The 22,436-nt window shown below is 60.7% G+C and overlaps 2 protein-coding genes across 2 annotated transcripts; both read right to left on the bottom strand.

The window, feature by feature from the left end:
* Window positions 1–144: 144 nt before the first annotated feature.
* RNASEH2C (ribonuclease H2 subunit C) lies at window positions 145–3,847 on the bottom strand. Its single transcript, XM_062625273.1, has 5 exons — window positions 3,830–3,847; window positions 2,738–2,915; window positions 1,432–1,541; window positions 1,093–1,209; window positions 145–211 (listed from the first exon to the last, which is right to left on the bottom strand). Exons 1-5 carry the CDS (start codon window positions 3,845–3,847, stop codon window positions 167–169), a joined length of 468 nt encoding a protein of 155 aa, XP_062481257.1. The 3' UTR covers window positions 145–166.
* A 3,250-nt stretch (window positions 3,848–7,097) lies between these two features.
* LOC134167047 (cyclin-dependent kinase 16-like) lies at window positions 7,098–22,228 on the bottom strand (the record flags this gene model as incomplete). Its single annotated transcript, XM_062625298.1, has 14 exons — window positions 7,098–7,134; window positions 7,386–7,433; window positions 7,665–7,742; window positions 8,603–8,693; window positions 8,926–8,968; window positions 10,103–10,208; window positions 12,114–12,211; window positions 13,983–14,103; window positions 16,515–16,638; window positions 17,509–17,571; window positions 18,703–18,797; window positions 19,579–19,693; window positions 20,348–20,404; window positions 22,079–22,228. Coding segments are annotated over 13 exons (1,179 nt in total), but the record flags the coding sequence as incomplete, so codon positions are not given.
* Between the last annotated feature and the right edge of the window lie 208 nt (window positions 22,229–22,436).

Raw genomic sequence — 22,436 nt, 5'->3', positions numbered from 1 at the left:
GCCCTCTTTAACCACGCCCCATCAGTTTTTAAACCACGCCCCATTGTCCCTTTAGGCCACGCCTTCCTTTGTTATTAAACACCCAGCACTTGGCGCCTTTGGTTGCATTGGGGTGGGCGGGGCTTTGAGCAGGCTCCGCCCATAACAAAAAGGGGGTGGGGTTTTGTTAGGGCTCCTCCTCCTCGTCACTGTCAATGACCGGAGCGTGGATCTATGGGGAGAAAGAAAGGGGGGGGGGGGGGTGAGGGGGTCCAGTTCTGCCCCCCAAGGGGGGGGGCTGGGATTAGGGACCCCCAAGTGTGAGGGTGCCCCACAGTATGGGTTGTTGGACCTCCCATCCTGACCCCTAAGTGTGGGGTCTGGGATTAGGGACCCCCAAGTGTGAGGGATGCCCCAAAGTATGGGTACTTGGACCTCCCATCCTGCCCCCCAAGTGTGGGGTCTGGGATTAGGGACCCCCAAGTGTGAGGGACACCCCAAAGTATGGGTTCTTGGACCTCCCATCCTGCCCCCCAAGTGTGGGGCCTGGAATTGGAGACCCCCAAGTGTGGCCCCAAGAGTGGCGCTGAGGGGTTCCCATCCTGCCCCCCAAGTGTGGGGTCTGGGATTGAGGACCCCCAAGCGTTAGGGACAACCCCAAGTGTGGGTCCTAGGACCTCCCATCCTGCCCCCCAAGTGTGGGGCCTGGGATTGAGGACCCCCAAGTGTGAGGGACACCCCAAAGTATGGGTTCTTGGACCTCCCATCCTGCCCCCCAAGTGTGGGGCCTGGAATTGGAGACCCCCAAGTGTGGCCCCAAGAGTGGCGCTGAGGGGTTCCCATCCTGCCCCCCAAGTGTGGGGTCTGGGACTGAAGACCTGAAGTGTCAGGGACACCCCCCCCCAAATATGGGGCTGAAGGGCTCCCATCCTGCCCCCCAAGTGTGGGTCCTGGGACCCCACCATCCCGCCCCCCAAGTGTGGGGCTGAAGGGTTCACATCCTGCCCCCCCAAGTGTGCAGCCCAGCACTGGGAACCAACAATGGCATCTGGGCCCCCCACATGTGGGTCCCTCTCCCCTGCCCCCTAAGTGTGGGTCCCGGCCCAGCCTCACCGCCTGAGCGATGTCCCCCCATTGCAGCGTCAGGGCCAGACCCCCGGGGGGGGGGACTCCATCGGCCCCCCAGTCCCTGATGGCATCGAACGTCCCTATCACCGTCACACACCGGCCCTATGGGGGGCAGAGTCAGTGTGGGGCAGCCCCACAGCTCACCCCATAGAATGGGGTTGGGGGTGTCAGCTGTTCCCCAAGTGTGGGGCAGCCCCACAGCTCGCCCCATAGAACAGGGTTAGGGGTGTCAGCTGCCCCCCCAAGTGTGGGGCAGCCCCACAGCTCGCCCCATAGAACGGGGCTGGGGGTGTCACCTGCCCCCCAAGTGTGGGGCAGCCTCACCTCATCGCCGTGGGGCGGGTCCTCCTCCTGCAGCACCATCCCGCGGTAGCCGTGGGGCACAGGCAGGTCCCGGCCCCCCATGCGCCGGCCCCGGAACGAAGCCCACAGCTCTATGGGGCAGGGAAGGGGGGGAAACGTGGGGCAGGGTGTGAGCAGCCCCACACTTCACCCCATAGCGCTGCTGGGCCCCACAGCACAGAACCAACAGCACCTGAAGAGGCTCCCCCCCACTCTGCCCCACACAAGAAGTCCCCCCCCCCGCTCCGCCCCACAGAAGAGGCTCTGCCCCACACAAGAGCCCCCCCACCCCCGCTCTGCCCCACACCAGAAGCTCACCCCCCCACTCTGCCCCACACAACAGGCTCTGCCCCACACAAGAAGCTCCCCCCCCGGCTCCGCCCCACACAAGAGGCTCTGCCCCACACAGGAGACCCCCCCCAACTCTGCCCCACACAAGAAGCTCCCCCCCCCACACGAGCCCCCCCCCCCCGCCCCCCACAAGCGCCACCCCCCCCCGCTCTGCCCCACACAAGAAGCTCCCCCCCCCGCCCCACACAAGAGGCTCTGCCCCACACAAGAAGCTCCCCCCGCTCTGCCCCACACAAGAGCCCCCCGACCCCTGCTCTGCCCCACACCGGAAGCTCACCCCCCCACTCTGCCCCACACAAGAGGCTCTGCCCCACACAAGAGACCCCCCCCAACTCTGCCCCACACAAGAAACTCCCCCCCCAACAAGAGCCCCCCCCCCGGCCCCACACAAGAGCCACCCCCCCCCGGCTCTGCCCCACACAAGAAGCTCCCCCCCCAACAAGAGCCACCCCCCCCCCCGCTCTGCCCCACACCAGAAGCTCACCTCCCCACACTGCCCCACACAAGAAGCTCCCCCCGCTCTGCCCCACACAAGAGCCCCCCGACCCCCGCTCTGCCCCACACCGGAAGCTCACCCCCCCACTCTGCCCCACACAAGAGGCTCTGCCCCACACAAGAGACCCCCCCCAACTCTGCCCCACACAAGAAGCTCCCCCCCCAACAAGAGCCCCCCCCCCGGCCCCACACAAGAGCCACCCCCCCCCCGGCTCTGCCCCACACAAGAAGCTCCCTCCCACAAGAGCCACCCCCCCCCGCTCTGCCCCACACCAGAAGCTCACCCCCCCACACTGCCCCACACAAGAAGCTCCCCCCCGCTCTGCCCCACACAAGAGCCACCCCCCCCCCACTCTGCCCCACACAAGAAGCTCCCCCCCCCCGCCCCACCCAAGAGGCTCTGCCCCACACCCCCGCTCCGCCCCCCCCGGCTCTCGCTCACCGCCTCCATCCCCGCTCCGCACCCTCAGGAACGCGGCCACGGGCGCGGGGCCCCGGTACCGGAGCTCGCAGGGCAGGAGCTGGGCCTGCAGCGGGGCCGCCGCGCCGGAGCTAGGCCGCAGCCGCACGGCCGTCGCCATGGCAACACCGCCGGTGGCGGAAGTGACGCGTGACGACGCCTGCGGAGCGACGCAGCGCAACGTGGGCGCGGGGCATGATGGGAGTTGTAGTTTAGGAGCGCGGGGGGGGATTTATGGTGCCTTGGGAGTGGGGCCGGGAATGGGCACAGAGGGTGGGGGGGGGATCCAGGGAGGGGGGGGGGATCGGGCCTTGGGGGGGGGGTAAGGGGGATCTGGAGGGGGATCCAGAGGGATCGGGCCCCATGGCACAGAGGGTGTGGGGGGGGGGGGATGCAGGGGATCTGGTGGGAGGATCCAGAGGGATCTGGGGGGGGGATCCAGAGGGATTGGGGGGGGGATCCAGGGGGATCTGGAGGGGATCCAGAGGGATCTGGAGGGGGGATCCAGAGGGATCTGGGGGGGGGATCCAGAGGGATTGGGGGGGGGGATCCAGGGGGATCGGGGGGGGGGGATCTGGGGTGGATCCAGAGGGATCTGAGGGGAGATCCAGAGGGATCGGGCGGGGGGGATCCAGGGGGATCGGGGGGGGGGGGGGATCCAGAGGGATCGGGGGGGATCCAGAGGGATTGGGGGATCGGGGGGGGGATCCCAGAGGGACTGGGGGGGGGGATCAGGGGGTCTCGGGGCTATAGAGGGATGGGGGGATCCAGAGGGACCAGGGGGTCTGGGGCTATAGGGATGGGGGGGACTGTTCATTGGGGTCTGGGGCTATAGGGATGAGCTCCCCATCGGGACCTCCCCTGTGACGTCATAACCTCACATGGGTCCCCAGTGGCGTCACAGGCCCGGTGGGGAACCCTCTATGACGTCACGACTCTTGTTGGAATTCCCACCCCCCCACCCCCCCCCCACAAGGGGCTGTGACGTCACGACGGCAGCAGTGTGACGTCACAAGGCCACAAGGAGGAGTCCCTGTGACGTCACTTCCGCGCTCGGGGGCCCCGTGACATTACAGCGGGCAGTGACGTCATAACGCCACTGGGAAACCCCCACCCTCCACCCCACGTGGGTCCTGTCTGACGTCACAACCGCGAGACAGGGATTGCCCCGTGCCAGCGTGTGTCCCCTTCGTGACGTCACAACCACTGAGGGGGTTTCCCCCAGTGACGTCACTGAAAGTCACCCACCCACCCCTCCCCCCCCGCGCTGTCGCGACAGGGTCCTGGGGGGGGGGGGTGGGCTCCGCCACGATAGGGAACCAATGGCTGAGCCTGAAACCCCGCCCACGTCACCACCGCCCTGCAACGCCATTGGCCGAGCCTGCGGGACCCTCCCCCCTGCGCGCGGACGAAACCATTGCGGGGGGGGGGGGGGGGGGGCGGGGACGCGGGGTCACACAGGGGTCACGGGCGTGTCCCAGGGAGGCTTTAATGGTCGGTACCGTACAGCCGAGGCGCCAAGCCCCGCCCACCGCGTGACGTCACCCCGCCCGCTACGTGACGTCACTTTCCCGGTTGGGGGGGGGGGGGTGAAGAGCCTATAGGATCCATACGATCCCACCCCATCACCACCACCCCACCCCCCCCCCAAGCGACCCCTATATCCCCATATGGGGGGGGGGGGCACCGAGGCTCTGCCCCACACCACCCCCCCCCCATGGGCGCTATAGGGGCTCATGCTGCATGTAAAAAACCCCACTCCCTTATGTACATATTTACACACAGGTTACATACAGGGACCCATAGGGATGGGGGGGGGGATAGGGGCAATCCTGAGCGGTGCTGGATGTGCTGGGAGGAGCGAGGTGTGAGTAACCTCGGAGTAAAGGGGGAGTAAAGCCAGAGTAACCCCATGCTTAAGGCTGGAAGGGGGCCCTGGGGTGTCGCTAAGCTCCAGGGGTGTCAGCCCTGCATGGAATGGGGGTAACCCTGGAGTAACCGCCTGTGAGTAACCCTGGAGTAACCACCTGTGAGTAACTCTGGAGTAACAACCCTCCAATGACCTGTGAGTAACCGTGAAGGGTGCCATTGGCACCCATTGTAACCCCAAAGTAGAGCCTTGCATTGGGGTGATGGGTGAGTAAACCCAGAGTAACAAGGTTCCAATAACCTGTGAGTAACTCTGGAGTAACAACTCTAACAACCTGTGAGTAACCGTGAAGGGTGCCATTGGCACCCATTGTAACCCCAAAGTAGAGCCTTGCATTGGGGTGATGGGTGAGTAAACCCAGAGTAACAAGCCTCCAATAACCTATGAGTAACCCTGGAGTAACCACCTGTGAGTAACTCTGGAGTAACAACCCTCCAACAACCTGTAACTGTGAAGGGTGCCATTGGCACCCATTGTAACCCCAGAGTAGCGCCCTGCATTGGGGTGACGGGTGAGTAAACCTGTAGTTAACAACCCTCCAACAACCTATGAGTAACCCTGGAGTAACAACCCTCCAACAACCTATGAGTAACCCTGAAGGGTGCCATTGGCACCCACTGCAACCCCAGAGCAGCGCCCTGCATTGGGGTGACGGGTGAGTAAACCCGGAGTAACACAATAGTAACCCTAGCTTGGAGGAACGCTTGTGTGGCCATAGAGTACGTAGTAACCTGGGAGTAAGGAGTATTCCACCCATCATCAGTGTATTGGATAACCCCAGTGGGAGCTGTGACCTGGAGTAGTGGCTGAGTAACTTCAGCATCAAGCACATGGACTAACTCCAAGGGACCAACCTAAGGGCTGAGTAACCCTGGAGTAACCACTGTGAACCCCAAATGGGCTTGAATACACCCTGGGGGGACAGGGGGGGGGACGGGGGGAAGAGTACCTTGCTCAGAGTAAAGAAGCAAAGCAAAGTGCGTGTATCCATGGAGTATCCTTGGAGAAAGGGCTTGGACAAAGACCTGGCACAAGGCAATGGTGTAAAGTCTGAGTAAGTCGTGCACGGGGAGCAAAGGAAGGGGCTGAGTAAGCGGGGGGGGGGGGGCTTTGTACCACTGCGTAGTAGCAAAGACGGTGCCATTGTGTGACCCTAAAAGCCCTCTGGGGCTGGCCCCCTAAGGCCTTAGTAACCTCTGAGTAAGGCCTGAGACCCTCGTGAGTCCCACCTATGAGTATGGAGCACGTCAGTGTCGAGAGGACCTCCTCACTGGGTTAAGATGGGGTTTGTGTAACGCTGGAGTAGGGCTGTGAGGATGAAACAACCTGGGATTAAAGCCATAAGTAGGGGACAACCGAGCAGGAGAAGGCCGAGGAAGCTCTGAGTAAAGGCTGAGTAAAGGCTGTGCCGAGGAGCTGGACAAGGGATGGGAGAAGCAAGGCTGAGTAAAAGCAGAGTAAAGGCCAAGGAAACGGGGGGGGGGGGGCACAGAAGGGAAAGGGGGCATCAATAAAGCACCAAATCACCCCAAAGGCAGAGCTGAGTAAACCCAGAGTAAGGCCTCCCCCCCCCCAACCCTGACCAGGAGCAAAGAAGCTCAACGTAAGGGCTGAGTAAACATAGAGCAAGCCCCCCCCCCCCCCCAAAAATGGGTAACCCTAGGTTCTGAAGAGCAATACACCACTGCATAACCCTTAAGGTAAGGTGTGAGTAAGCTCTGAGTAAGCCCCCCGAGCACCAAAGGGGAAGGTGCAGCCCCATGCTGAGCAGTGATGGAGTAACCACGGAGTAGAAGCCGACAGCAAGGGAGTAAAGGCTGAGTAAGGCTGGAACAGGGCAGGAGCGGCCCCACAGCTGCCTTGGTGTAAAGGGGGAGTAGGGCCTGAGTAACCCTGTAGTAACATGGGAGTAACCATGGACCAAGCCCCCCCCCCCCGCCCACCCCATAGCGCCAGGGACCTCCCCCAGGAGGTAAAGAGTCCTCCCCCCCCCCCCAAGTAACCCTGGAGTAAAGTGTGAGTAACCTCAGAGGAAGCTCAGAAGGGGACACCCCCCCCCCCCAAAACTGCCCCCATTGCAGCCCCCCCCCCCAATATAGACTCTTCTTTATAATATTGCCTTGAAAAAATAAAACTCGAAGGAAATCGGGGGAGGGGGGGCCAAAATCGAGGGACCCCCCCCCAAAAAATAGGGGGGGTGCTCCCCATAACAAGGGGGCCCATGGGATCGCCCCCAAATCCAGCAGCAGCTCTTCGGGGGGGGGAGGGTGTAGTAACACTTTGGGGGGATCCCCCTTTAGTTCTAGGGTGCCCCCCCCAAAATCCATTTTGGGGGTGCCCCCCCCCCCAGTTTCGAGCAGATGGGCCCCAGTTTTGGGGGTCAAACCCCCCCTGCCCCCCAACCAGTGTTGGGGGGGGTTCCCAGGGCGTTGCAGCAGCGATCCGAGGGCTGTGGGGAGAGGAAAAGGTTAAGGGGGGGGACCCCTAAAACCTAATTCCACCCCCCCCATCAGAGAGGCCCCCCTATTTTTGGGCTCCCCACACTTTGGGGGGGGGGCTCATTTTTGGGGCTGTTTCCCCATCTTTTGGGGAATCTTCTTCCTTTTTGGGGGGGTTGCGCCCCAGTTTCGATGGGGATCTATTGGGGGGGGGCCCATGGAGAAGTTGGGGGGGGTCATCCTAATATTGGGGGTCCCTTACCTGCTCAGTGTCAGAACTCCGTGTCGAGCACCCGAAAGGCTGAGGAACCTGGGGGGGGGGGGCGATAAAAAGGGGGGGCTCAGGGGGGGAAACCCCCAAAATAGGGAGAATCCTAAAGGACCCCCCCAAAAATTGGGGGGAGGGGAAGTTGGGGGGGGGCCTTAAAGTTTGGGGGGCAGGGACCCACTTTTGGAAGGGTCCTGGATGTGGGGGGGGGGGGGGGTCTGGGGTTGGGGGGGTCTGGGGTTGGGGGGGGGTTCCCATTTTTGGGGGGCTGACCTGGGGGGGGCAGCGTGGCCGAGCGCAGCCCCGGCTCCTTCTGCAGCTGGATCTCCTTCAGTGCGAAGATGGAGGTGGCTGGGGGGGGGAGATTTGCATAAGGGGCGTGGCCAAAAAACAAGCCACGCCCCCCCCCGCCACCCACACAGGACACGCCCCCACCAAGCCTCGCCCCTCAAGTCCTGCCCCCATAACGGTCTGCTCTTACACCCCTCTAAGCCCCGCCCCTTTTCAGCCCCACCCCTGAAGCCCCGCCCACAACCCCACTTAAACCCCTCCCACTTTAACCCACCGGACACTGCCCAATCAAAACCACGCCCCCTTGAAGCCCCTCCCACAAGCCCCATTGAACCCTTCCCACTCCAAGCCCCGCCTCCTTTAAGCCACGCCCCCTTAACCACCTTAGACCCCGCCCACTTTACCCCACCCGCAAGGTAAACCACTGCCCCTCCCACAACCCCCATTGAACCCTTCCCACTCCAAGCCCCGCCTCCCCTTTAAGACCCGCCCCCTTTGACCACATTGACCCCGCCCCCTTTACCCCACCCCGAAGCCCCGCCCACAACCTAAACCACTGCCTCTCCCACAACTGCCATTGAACCCTTCCCACTCCATGCCCCGCCTCCCCTTTAAGCCCCGCCCCCTTTGACCACATTGACCCCGCCCACTTAACCCCACCCCGAAGCCCCGCCCACAACCTAAACCACTGCCCCTCCCACAACCCCCATTGAACCCTTCCCACTCTAAGCCCCGCCTCCTTTAAATCCCCGCCCCTTTAAACACATTGACCCCGCCCACTTCACCCCCACCCCCCAGCCCCGCCCACAACCCCACTTAAACCACTGCCTTTCCCACTACCCGTCCCACGCCAAGCCCCGCCTCCCCCTCAAGCCCCGCCCCCCCCCAAGCCCCGCCCCCTTTCGGCCCCAACCACTCACTGTCGGGCAGGGTGGTGACGCGGGGCCCCAGGCACGCGAAGAACGGGTGCGCCATGGCCTCAGCCGCCGGCAGCCGCCGCCGCCCCTCGAACTGCCCCGCCCACACCCCATTAGGACACGCCCACCGTGAGGGACACGCCCCCTTGTGTGCCCCGCCCACACCCCATCAAGCTCCGCCCCCTCTTCCCCCCCCCCCCCCAGCCCTGCATGGACCCAGCCATTGGCGGTCCAAGCACCGCCCCCCATGTAGGAGGGGCTTAGGGAAGGGGCGGGGTTTATGGGGAAGGGGCGGGGTTAGGTGTGGCCACGCCCCCCCCCCTCACCTGCAGTAGCTGCCCCAGCAGGTCCGCACCATCCTGGTCCAGCCTGGGGGGGGGAAGAGGAAGTCAGGTACCCCCCAGCTCCTGCTATGGGGCAGAGCCACCATCTATGGGGCACATACACACACCCCAATCCACTCTATGGGGCAGAGCCACCCTCTATGGGGCACCTACACACACCCCAATCCACTCTATGGGGCACATACACACACCCCAATCCACTCTATGGGACAGAGCCACCCTCTATGGGGCACAAACACACACCCCAATCCACTCTATGGGGCAGAGACACCCTCTATGGGGCACATACACACACCCCAATCCACTCTATGGGGCAGAGCCATCCTCTATGGGGCACATACACACACCCCAATCCCCTCTATGGGGCAGAGCCACCCTCCATGGGGCACATACACACACCCCAATCCACTCTATGGGGCACATACACACACCCCAATCCCCTCTATGGGGCAGAGCCACCCTCTATGGGGCACATACACACACCCCAATCCACTCTATGGGGCAGAGCCATCCTCTATGGGGCACATACACACACCCCAATCCACTCTATGGGGCAGAGCCACCCTCTATGGGGCACATACACACACCCCAATCCACTCTGTGGGGCAGAGCCATCCTCTATGGGGCACATACACACACCCCAATCCACTCTATGGGGCAGAGCCACCCACTATGGGGCACATACACACACCCCAATCCACTCTATGGGGCAGAGCCACCCTCTATGGGGCACATACACACACCCCAATCCCCTCTATGGGGCAGCGCCACCCTCTATGGGGCACATACACACACCCCAATCCCCTCTATGGGGCAGAGCCACCCTCTATGGGGCACATACACACACCCCAATGCACTCTATGGGGCAGAGCCACCCTCTATGGGGCACATACACACACCCCAACCCCCTCTATGGGGCAGCGTCACCCTCTATGGGGCACATACACACACCCCAATCCCCTCTATGGGGCAGAGCTACCCTCTATGGGGCACATACACACACCCCAATGCACTCTATGGGGCAGAGCCACCCCCTGTGGCATCGATACCCTCCTCCAATGGGTCAACTTCTTCCCCCTATGGAGCAACGCCCCCTCCCCACTCAAGGACCACCTTCCCCCTTGCTATGGGGCAGCAGCAAGCCCGCCATGGGGCAGACCGTGGGGCGTGGTGCAGCAGCCCCTCGGGGGGGTACGGGGGGTACTTGTGGGCCCGGAACTCGGCGTTGGCCCCGATCCCTGGCCACGTCTCCTCTGTTGGGGTCCCTGTGTGCAAATGGGGGGGGGGGGTAAGGAAGAAGACCCCAAAATCCCCTTTATTCACCCCCAAAACCCCCTTTCATGCCCCCAAAATCCCTCGGAATTCCCCCAAATCTTCTAATTTCTCCCCAAATTCCCCCCCCCAAACCCCTTCCATTCCCCCTTGACCCCCCCAATTTTACCCCAAACCCATCAAATTGCCCCAAACCCCCCATTTACCCCCCTTCCTTTACCCAAAACCCCCTTTTTTCACCCCAAAACCCCTTTGAATTCCCCCAAAATCTTCCAATTTCTCCCCAAATTCCCCCTCCTCCAAACCCCATTTCCCCTCAACCCCCCCCCCAAATTTTACCCCAACTTGCCCCCCCCCCATTTCCCCCCTGCCCCCTTCCTGTACCCAAAACCCCCTTTTTTTTCACCCCAAAAACCCCTTGGATTTCCCCCAAAATCTCAAATTCCCCCCCCAAACCCTTTCCATTTCCCCTCAAAACCCCCCCAATTTTACCCTAAATTTTCCCCCAACTTCCCCCCCCTTCCCCCTTTTTTTCCCAAAACCCCCTTTTTTCACCCCAAAAACCCCTTGGAATCCCCCCCAGAATCTCAAATTCCCCCCCCCAAACCTTTCCATTTCCCCTCAAAACCCCCCAATTTTCCCCCAATTTTCCCCCCAATTTTCCCCCCAATTTCCCCCAATTTTCCCCCCAATTTTCCCCCAATTTTCCCCCCAATTTTCCCCCAATTTCCCCCCCAAATTTCCCCCCCAACTTCCCCCCCCCTTTCCCCCCTTTTTTTCCCAAAACCCCCTTTTTTCACCCCAAAAACCCCTTGGAATTCCCTCCAGAATCTCAAATTCCCCCCCCCAAACCTTTCAATTTCCCCTCAAAACCCCCCCAATTTCCCCCCAAATTTTCCCACAAATTTCCCCCCAACTTCCCCCCCCCTTTCCCCCTTTTTTTCCCAAAACCCCCTTTTTTCACCCGAAAAACCCCTTGGAATCCCCCCCAGAATCTCAAATTCCCCCCCCAAACCTTTCCATTTCCCCTCAAAACCCCCCAATTTCCCCCTGATTTTCCCCCCAATTTTCCCAATTTTACCCCAATTTTACCCCAAATTCCCTCCCCCTTCCCCCGTTTTTTCCCAAAACCCCCTTTTTTCACCCCCAAAACCCCTTGGAATTCCCCCCCAGAATCTCAAATTCCCCCCCCCCAAACCTTTCCATTTCCCCTCAAAACCCCCCAATTTCCCCCCAATTTTCCCCCCAATTTCCCCCCAATTTTCCCAATTTTCCCCCCAATTTTCCCAATTTTCCCAATTTTCACCCCAATTTTCCCCCCAATTTTCCCCCCAATTTTCCCCCAATTTCCCCCCCAAATTTCCCCCCAACTTTCCCCCCCCCTTTCCCCCCTTTTTTTCCCAAAACCCCCTTTTTTCACCCCAAAAACCCCTTGGAATTCCCCCCCAAATCTCTAATTCCCCCCCCCAAACCCCTTCCATTTCCCCTCAAAACACCCCCAATTTCCCCCCCAACTTTCCCCCAATTTTCCCAATTTTCCCCCCAATTTCCCCCCAATTTCCCCCCAATTTCCCCCAATTCTCCCCCAATTCTCCCCCAATTTTCCCCCAATTTCCCCCAATTTTCCAATTTCCCCCAATTTTCCCCCCAATTTCCCAATTTCCCCCCAATTTCCCCCAATTTTCCAATTTTCCCCCATTTTCCCAATTTCCCAATTTTCCCCCAATTTCCCCGTAATTTTCCCCCAATTTTCCCCCATTTTCCCCCAATTTTCCCCAATTTCCCCCCCAATTTTCCCCCAATTTTCCCCCCAATTTCCCCGCAATTTCCCCCCAACTTCCCCCCCCCTTCCCCCCTTTTTTTCCCCAAACCCCCGTTTTTCCCCCCAAACCCCGCACCGAGCAGCCGGAAGATGAAGCGCAGCTGCTCCTCCACGCTGGAGCCGGGGAACAGCGGCCGCCCCGTCACCATCTCCGAGAAGATGCAGCCCACCCCCCTGCAGTGGGGCGCACGGGACCCACATATAGGGGGCACGTGGGGGGATGCCTATAGGGGTCTCATCTAGAGGGCTGGGTCCCGATTGGCAGCCCGGTTCCCAACCCCCGGACCCACATTCCCATCCCTGGACCCCCAACCCAGCCCCACAGATCCGCACTCACACACCCTGGACCCCCAACCCAGCCCCACAGATCCCCAATCCCACACCCCTGGACCCCCAACCAAGCCCCACAGATCCCCACTCCCACCCCCCTGACCCCCAACTCAGCCCCACAGATCCCCACTCCCACCCCCCTGACCCCCAACCCAGCCCCACAGATCCCCACTCCCACACCCCTGGACCCCCAACCCAGCCCCACAGATCCCCACTCCCACCCCCCAGACCCCCATTCCCAACCCCCAGCCCCCCAACCCAGCCCCACAGACTCCCACTCCCACCCCCCAGACCCCCATTCCCAGCCCCGGACCCCCATTCCCACCCCTGGACCCCCAACCCAGCCCCACAGATCCCCACTCCCACCCCTGGACCCCCAACCCAGCCCCACAGATCCCCACTCCCACACCCCTGGACCCCCAACCAAGCCCCACAGATCCCCACTTCCACCCCTGGACCCCCAACCCAGCCCCACAGATCCCCAATCCCACACCCCTGGACCCCCAACCAAGCCCCACAGATCCCCACTCCCACCCCCCTGACCCCCAACTCAGCCCCACAGATCCCCACTCCCACCCCCTGGACCCCCAACCCAGCCCCACAGATCCCCAATCCCACCCCCCTGACCCCCATTCCCAACCCCCAGCCCCCCAACCAAGCCCCACAGATCCCCACTCCCACCCCCAGACCCCCATTCCCAACCCCCAGACCCCCAACCCAGCCCCACAGATCCCCACTCCCACCCCCCAGGCCCCCATTCCCACCCCCTGACCCCCATTCCCCCCCCAGCCTTCCATTCCCACCCCCCAGCCCCCCAACCCAGCCCCACAGACTCCCACTCCCACCCCCCAGCCCCCCATTCCCACCCCAGGACCCCCATTCCCAGCCCCCTAACCCCCATCCCAGCCCCCCAACCCCCCACTCCCACCCCCCATCCCCCCCATCCCATCCCCATCCCACCCCCAGCCCCCCCCATCCCACCCCCAGCCCCCCATTCCCACCCCCCATTCCCACCCCCATTCCCACCCCCCCGAGCCCCCCATTTCCACCCCCCATCCCCCCCATTCCCCCCTCCCCACACCCCCCATCACCCCCATCCCCCAACCCCCCATCCCCCCATCCCCACCCCCCATTCCCACCCCCGAGCCCCCCCATTTCCACCCCCCATCCCCCCCATCCCCCCCCAATTCCACCCCCCATTTCCACCCCCCAGCCCCCCATCCCCACCCCCCATCCCCACCCATCCCACCCCTATTTCCACCCCCCAGCCCCCCATCCCACCCCCATCCCCACCCCCCATTCCCACACCCCAGCCCCCCATCCCCATCCCACCCCCCATCCCCACCCCCCATCCCCCCCCATCCCACCCCCATTCCCACCCCTCATCCCAGCCCCCATCCCCCCATCCCCCCCCATCCCCCCATCCCCCCATCCCACCCCCCATCCCCACCCCCCATTCCCACCCCCCAGACCCCCCATCCCCATCCCCACATCCCCACCCCCATCCCGATCCCCATTTCCCCATCCCACCACTATGGGGACCCCCAGCCCCCCATCCCCACCCCCCATCCCCCCACCCCCCCCCCCATCCCCCCATCCCCCCCCCCCCCCTCACCACATGTCGATCTGGGTGGAATACTCGGTGGAGCCCAGGAGGATGTCGGGGGGGCGGTACCAGAGCGTCACCACCTCGTTGGAGTACGTCTTGGTGGGGATGGACTGAGCCCGCGCCAAGCCTGGGGGGGGATGGGGTCAGGGGGGGGGATGGGGTCACGGGGGGGAAATGGGGTCACAAAGGGGGGAATGGGGTCACGGGGGGGATGGGGGTGGGGGGGAAATGGGGTCACGGGGGGGAATGGGGTCACGGGGGGGGAATAGGGTCACGGGGGGGGATGGGGTCACGGGGGGGAATGGGGTCACGGGGGGGAATGGGGTCACGGGGGGGGAATGGGGTCACGGGGGGGGGAAATGGGGTCACGGGGGGGGGAAATGGGGTCCCAAGGGGGGGGGGAATGGGGTCACGGGGGGGGAATGGGGTCACGGGGGGGAATGGGGTCACGGGGGGGAATGGGGGTGGGGGAAATGGGGTCCCAAGGGGGGGAATGGGGTCACGGGGGGGGAATGGGGTTTGAGGGGGGGAATGGGGTCACGGGGCGGGGGAATGGGGTTGGGGGGGAAATGGGGTCACGGGGGGGGAATGGGGTCCCAAGGGGGGGAATGGGGTCACGGGGGGGATGGGGTCACAAGGGGGGGGGCAATGGGGTCACGGGGGGGGAAATGGGGGTGGGGGGGGATGGGGTCACAGGGGGGGGAATGGGGGTGGGGGGGAAATGGGGTCACGGGGGGGGAATGGGTTGGGGGGGAATGGGGTCACGGGGGGGGGAATGGGGTCACAGGGGGGCAATGGGGTCCCAAGGGGGTCCCGGGGGGGAAATGGGGTTGGGGGGGTAATTGGGGTCCCAAAGGGGTCCTGGGTTGTTATGTGTTGGTTTGGGGCAGTTTTGGGGTGTTTTGGGTTTTTTTTCGGGTGTTTTTGGCTGGTTTTGGGTGTTTTGGCCTGTTTCTGTGTGTTTTGTGCTGTTTTGGGGTGGTTTGGGCTGGTTTGGGTTGTTTTGGGCTGTTTTGAGGGAGTTTTGTGCTGTTTTGGGGTGTTTTGTGCTGTTTTGGGGCAGTTTTGAGTTGTTTTGGTGTGTTTTGGGCTGTTTTGGGGCAGTTTTATGCTGTTTTGGGGCAGTTTTGAGTTGTTTTGGGCTGTTTTGGGCTGTTTTGGGGCAGTTTTGGGCAGTTTTGGGGCATTTTTGTGCTGTTTTGGGGCAGTTTTGCGGTGTTTTGGGGCATTTTTGGGCTGTTTTGGGGCAGTTTTGGGCTGTTTTGGGGCAGTTTTGGGCTGTTGTGGGGTAGTTTTGGGCTGTTTTGGGGCAGTTTTGTGCTGTTTTGGGGCAGTTTTGTGCTGTTTTGGGGCAGTTTTGCGGTGTTTTGGGGCAGTTTTGGGCTGTTTTGGGGCAGTTTTGGGCTGTTTTGGGGCGGTTTTGGGCTGTTTTGGGGCATTTTTGGGCTGTTTTGGATCAGTTTGGGGCTGTTTTGGGGCAGTTTTGGGCTGTTTTGGATCAGTTTGGGGCTGTTTTGGGGCAGTTTTGGGCTGTTTTGGGTCAGTTTTGGGCTGTTTTGGGGCAGTTTTGGGCAGTTTTGGGGCATTTTTGGGCTGTTTTGGGGCAGTTTTGTGCTGTTTTGGGGCAGTTTTGGGCTGTTTTGGGTCAGTTTTGTGCTGTTTTGGGGCAGTTTTGGGGTGTTTTGGGGCAGTTTTGTGCTGTTTTAGGGCAGTTTTGGGTGTTTTGGGGCATTTTTGTGCTGTTTTGGGGCAGTTTTGGGCTGTTTTGGGTCAGTTTTGTGCTGTTTTGGGTCAGTTTTGGGCTGTTTTTTGGGCAGTTTTGGGCTGTTTTGGGTCAGTTTTGGGCTGTTTTTTGGGCAGTTTTGGGCTGTTTTGGGGCAGTTTTGGGCTGGTTTGGGGCAGTTTTGGGCTGTTCTGGGGCAGTTTTGGGCTGCTTTGGATCAGTTTTGGGCTGTTTTGGGGCAGTTTTGGGCTGTTTTGGGTCAGTTTTGGGCTGTTTTGGGGCAGTGTTGGGCTGTTTTGGGGCAGTTTTGGGATGTTTTGGGTCAGTTTTGCGGTGTTTTGGGGCAGTTTTGTGCTGTTTTGGGGCAGTTTTGCGGTGTTTTGGGGCAGTTTTGTGCTGGTTTGGGGCAGTTTTGGGCTGGTTTGGGGCAGTTTTGGGCTGTTCTGGGGCATTTTTGGGCTGCTTTGGATCAGTTTTGGGCTGTTTTGGGGCAGTTTTGGGCTGTTTTGGGGCAGTTTTGTGCTGTTTTGGGTCAGTTTTGGGCTGTTTTGGGGCAGTGTTGGGCTGTTTTGGGGCAGTTTTGGGATGTTTTGGGTCAGTTTTGCAGTGTTTTGGGGCAGTTTTGTGCTGTTTTGGGGCAGTTTTGCGGTGTTTTGGGGCAGTTTTGTGCTGTTTTGGGGCAGTTTTGGGCTGGTTTTGGGCTGTTTTGGGCTGTTTTGGGTCAGTTTTGGGCTGTTTTGGGGCATTTTTGTGCTGTTTTGGGGCAGTTTTGGGCTGTTTTTGTGCTGTTTTGGGTGTTTTGGTGCCCCCCTGACCGAAATCCGCCAGCTTGAGGTCCCCGCGCCGGCTGAGCAGGAGGTTCTGGGGCTTGAGGTCGCGGTGCAGCACCTTGTGCCGGTGGCAGAAGGCCAGGCCCCGCAGGAGCTGGAAGAGGAAGAGCTGCACCCCCCCCCCCCGCACCCCAAAACAACGCCTTACACACCCAGTGCATGCCAGTGCACCCCATTGCATCCCATTGCACCCCATTGTACCCCATTGCATCCCATTGCATCCCACTGCTTCCCATTGCACCCCATTGCATCCCATTGCACCCCATTGCACACCTTTGCATCCCATTGCATCCCATTGCACCCCATTGCACACCAGTGCATCCCATTGTACCCCATTGCATCCCATTGCACCCCATTGCACACCAGTGCATCCCATTGCATCCCATTGCACCCCATTGCATCCCATTGTACCCCATTGCACCCCATTGCATCCCATTGTACCCCATTGCACACCATTGCATCCCATTGCATCCCATTGCACCCCATTGTACCCCATTGCATCCCATTGTACCCCATTGCACACCATTGCATCCCATTGCACCCCACTGTACACCCCATTACACCCCATTGCACCCCATTGCACACCCCATTGCACCCCATTGTACACCCCATTGTACACCCCATTGTACACCCCATTGTACACCCCATTGTACCCCATGCACACTCCATTGCACACCCCATTGCACCCCATTGTAACCCACTACACCCCATTGCACCCCATTGCACACCCCATTGCACACCCCATTGTACACCCCATTGTACACCCCATTGTACCCCATTGCACACCCCATTGCACACCCCACTGCATCCCATTGCACCCCATTGCACACCACTGTACACCCCATTACACCCCATTGCACACCATTGCACACCCCATTGTACCCCATGCACACCCCATTGCACCCCATTGTACCCCACGCACACCCCATTGCACCCCACGCCCACCCCAGACCCCCTTTACCCCCCCTTTGCCCCCCACCTTGACGTTGTGCATGCTGATGACGCTGCCGCAGTCATCCAGGTACTGCTTGAGGTCCCGGTCCTGGGGGGGGGATCAGGATGGGGGACCCCAAAAATGGGGGGGGATCAGGATGGGGGGGACCCCAAAAATGGATCAGGATGGGGCACCCCAAAAATGGGGAGGATCAGGATGGGGGGACCCCAAAAATGGGGGGAGATCAGGATGGGGCACCCCAAAAATGGGGGGGATCAGGATGGGGGGGACCCCAAAAATGGGGAGGATCAGGATGGGGGACCCCAAAAATGGGGGGGATCAGGATGGGGCACCCCAAAAATGGGGGGGGATCAGGATGGGGGGACCCCACAAAAGGGGATGGGGGGGGACACAGAGGGGGGGTGCAGAAGGTGGGGGGGTTGGGGTCCCATGGGGGGGGGTTGGGTGCAGATGGGGTATTTCGGGGTGCAGGAGTTGGGTTTTGGGTGCAAAAGGGTGGTTTTGGGTGCAGAAAGGGGGTTTTGGGTGCAGAAAGGGGGTTTTGGGTGCAGAAAGGGCAGTTCAGGGTGCAGAAGGGGTGGTTTTGGGTGCAGATGTTTGGTTTTGGGTGCAGAAAGGGGGGTTTTGGGTGCAGAAGGGGTGGTTTTGGGTGCAGAAGGGGTGGTTTTGGGTGCAGAAAGGGGGTTTTGGGTGCAGAAGGGGGGTTTTGGGTGCAGAAGGTTGGTTTTTGGGTGCAGAAAGGGGGGTTTTGGTTGCAGAAGTTTGGGTTTTGGGTGCAGAAAGGGGGGTTTTGGGTGCAGAAGGTTGGGTTTTGGGTGCAGAAGGGCTATTTTTGGGTGCAGAAGTTTGGTTTTTGGGTGCAGAAGTTTGGTTTTCGGGTGCAGAAGGGGTATTTTTGGGTGCAGAAGGGTGGTTTTGGGCGCAGAAAGGGGGTTTTGGGCGCAGAAGGGGTGGGTTTGGGCGCAGAAAGGGTGGGTTTGGGGTCCAGAAAGGGTATTTTTGGGTGCAGAAAGGTGGTTTTGGGCCCAGAAAGGTGGTTTTGGGTGCAGAATGGGTGGGTTTGGGTGCAGAAAGGGGGGTTTTGGGTGCAGAAGGTTGGGTTTTGGGTGCACAAAGGTGGTTTTGGGCACAGAAAGGGCAGTTTTGGGTGCAGAAGGGGTATTTTTGGGCCCAGAAAGGGGGTTTTGGGGCCCCAAAGCGGGGCTTTCAGCTGCTCACCAGGTACTCGAAGACGAGCGTGAGGCACTGGGGCGTGTGGACGATGTCGTGCAGCGTCACCACGTTGGCGTGCTTGAGGTCCCGCAGCAGGGACACTGCGGGGGGGGGGGGGGGGGGGGCACCCATTGACAAGGAGGCCCAGGACACCCCCCCCCCCCCAATGTCCTGGGTGCAGGGGATGGGGGCCAGGATCCCCCCATGTCCTGGGTGCAGGGGGGGGGGCACCCATTGACAAGGAGGTCCAGGACCCCCGCCCCCCCCAATGTCCTGGGTGCAGGGGGACCCCCCCATGTCCTGGGCATGGGGATGGGGGCCAGGACCCCCCCATGTCCTGGGTGCAGGGGATGGGGGCCAGAACCCCCCCATGTCCTGGGTGCAGAGGGACCCCCCCATGTCCTGGTGTGGGGATGGGGCCAGGACCTCCCCATGTCCTGGGTGCAGGGGGACCCCCCCATGTCCTGGGTGCAGGGGATGGGGCCAGGACCCCCCCATGTCCTGGGTGCAGGGGGACCCCCACATGTCCTGGTGTGGGGATGGGGCCAGGACCCCCCCATGTCCTGGGTGCAGGGGATGGGGCCAGGACCCCCCCATGTCCTGGGTGCAGAGGGACCCCCCCCATGTCCTGGTGTGGGGATGGGGCCAGGACCCCCCCATGTCCTGGGTGCAGGGGATGGGGCCAGGACCCCTCCCTGTCCTGGGGATGGGGATAGGGGCCAGGACCCCCCGATGTCCTGGGTGCAGGGGGACCCCCCCATGTCCTGGGTGCAGGGGATGGGGCCAGGACCCCCACATGTCCTGGGTGCAGGGGGACCCCCACATGTCCTGGGTGCAGGGGGACCCCCCCATGTCCCGTGGGGTGTGTGGGGGGGCTCTCACCCTCCCGGATGGCCGTGCAGGGGGCCCCCTCCTCGTGCTCCAGGCGGATCTCCTTCAGCGCCACCAGGTTCTCGGTCAGTTTGCTGCGGCCCTTGTACACCGTGGCGTAGGTGCCCTGGGGATGGGGGGGGTGTTGGGGGGCATGGGGGGGACAAGGGAGATGGGGGGATATGGGGGGGACATTGGGATGGGGGGGCATTGGGGGATATGGGGCATGGGGGGCATTGGGGATATGGGGGGGACATTGGGATGGGGGGGCATTGGGGGATATGGGGGCATGGGGGGGATATGGGGCATGGGGGGCATGAGGGAGATGGGGGGGACATTGGGATGGGGGGGACATTGGGGGATATGGGGGCATGGGGGGGATATGGGGCATGGGGGGGACAAGGGAGATGGGGGGGATATGGGGACATTGGGGATATGGGGGGGACATTGGGATGGGGGGGACATTGGGGGATATGGGGGATGGGGGGAATGTGGGGACAAGGAGGTGACATGGGGGACGTTGGGGACATGGGGACATTGGGGGGCATGGGGGGCCATTAGGGGGCATTGGGGGCCATTGGGGGGCATTGGGGGGGGGTATTGGGAGCCATGGGGGCCATTGGGGCCATTGGGGGCCATTGGGGACCATTGGGGGCCATAGGGCCAAGGGGGATGTGGGGACGCAAGGACCCGGAGCTCCGCTGTGGGGCAGGGTGTGGGGGGGGGGACGGGACCCCCACGGCCACGGTTGGGGGGCAGCAGCGGAGCCCCTGCCCCTCACCTCGCCCAGTTTGTCCAGCTTCACGTAGGTCTCCAGCTTCCCGAAGCCGATCTCCGACTGCGGGGGGAAGCGCAAGTCACTGGGAGCCCCATACTGGGCCATACTGGTTCATACTGGGCCATACTGGGACGTACTGAGCCATACTGGTCTGTACTGGTTCGTACTGGGCCATACTGGGACGTACTGGGCCATACTGGTCTGTACTGGGCCATACTGGTTTGTACTCGGCCATACTGGGACGTACTGGGCCATACTGGTCTGTACTGGGCCATACTGGTTTGTACTGGGCCGTACTGGTTTGTACTGGGCCGTACTGGTCTGTACTGGGCCATACTGGTCTGTACTGGTCTGTACTGGGCCATACTGGTCTGTACTGGACCATACTGGGCTGTACTGGGCCATACTGTGCCGTACTGGTCCATACTGGTTTATACTGGTTCATACTGGGCCATACTGGACCATACTGGTTTATACTGGTCCATACTGGGCCGTACTGGACCATACCGGTTTCTACCGGTCCGTACTGGTCCATACTGAACCATACTGGTTTGTACTGGGCCGTACTGGTCTGTACTGGTTTGTACTGAGCTGTAACGGTTTGTACTGGGCCCTACTGGTTTATACTAGTCCATACCTGTCCATACTGGCTTATACTGGTTTATACTGGTCCATACCAATTTATACTAGTCCATATTGCTCCATAGTGGTTTATACCGGCTTATAATTATACTGGTCCATACCGGTTTATACTGGTCCATACCGGTTTATGCTGGTTTATACTGGTCTATACCGGTTTATACTGGTCCATACCGGTTTATGCTGGTTTATACTGGTCCATACAGGTTTATACTGGTCCATACCGGTTTATGCTGGTTTATACTGGTCTATACCGGTTTACACTGGCTTACACTGGTTTATACTGCTTTATAACGGTTTATACTAATTTACACTGGTTTGTACTGGTTTATAGCGATTTATACCTGTTTATACCGGTTTACACTGGTTTATACTCGTTTATACCCGGATTTATACTGGTTTATACCCTTTTATACCCATTTATACAGGTTTATACCGGTTTATATTGGTTTATATTAGTTTACACTAGTTTATACCAGTTTATACAAGTTTATACTGGTTTATATCGGTTTACACTGGTTTATACCATTTTATTTCGGTTTATACTGGTTTATACAAGTTTATACTGGTTTATATCGGTTTACACTGGTTTACACTGGTTTATACCTGTCTATACCGGTCCATACTGGTCTATACCGATCTATACTGGTTTATAACTGTCTATACCAGTCCATACCGGTCTATACCAATCTATACTGGTCTATACTGATCTATACCGGTCTATACGGCCCATACCGGTCTATACCGATCTATACCAGTCTATACCAATTTATACCGGTCTATACCAGTCCATACTGGTCTATACCAGTCCATACCAGTCTATACTGGTCCATACTGATCTATACCGGTCTATACCAGTCCATACTGGTCCATACTGGTCTATACTGGTCCATACTGGTCTATACTGGTCTATACTGATCTATACCAGTCCATACTGGTCCATACTGGCCCATACTGGTCTATACCGGTTCATACTGGTCTATACTGGTCTATACTGGTCCATACTGGTCCATACTGGTCTATACCGGTCCATACTGATCTATACCAGTCCATACTGGTCCATACTGGTCCATACTGGTTCCCAGCGGGACGCACCAGGGAGACGCGGCGCAGGCGGCGGCTCAGGGGCCCGGGCAGCCCCAGGCCCCCCTCGGGCAGGCGGGGGTCAGCCGGCAGCGACAGGCGCTTGTTGATGTCCTGGGGGGGGGTACAGGACACATCAGGGACCCCCCCAGCACCCCACAACTGGGGAACCCCCTAACCCCACCCCCAGCACCCCCCAACTGGGCACCCCCCCAGACCCCCAACCCCAGCACCCCACAACCGGGGACCCCCCCGAACCCCACCCACAGCACCCCACAACCGGGGACCCCCCTGAACCTCACCCCCACCCCCAGCACCCCACAAACGGGGAACCCCCGAACCCCCACCCCCACCCCCCCAGCACCCCACA

This window comes from Pezoporus occidentalis, unplaced genomic scaffold (assembly GCF_034315485.1).
Source record: "Pezoporus occidentalis ecotype Australia unplaced genomic scaffold, CSIRO_AGI_Poc_V1 ctg1092, whole genome shotgun sequence".
In the NCBI taxonomy this organism is placed as follows: domain Eukaryota; kingdom Metazoa; phylum Chordata; class Aves; order Psittaciformes; family Psittacidae; genus Pezoporus; species Pezoporus occidentalis.
This window is presented reverse-complemented; position numbering and strand designations above follow the sequence as displayed.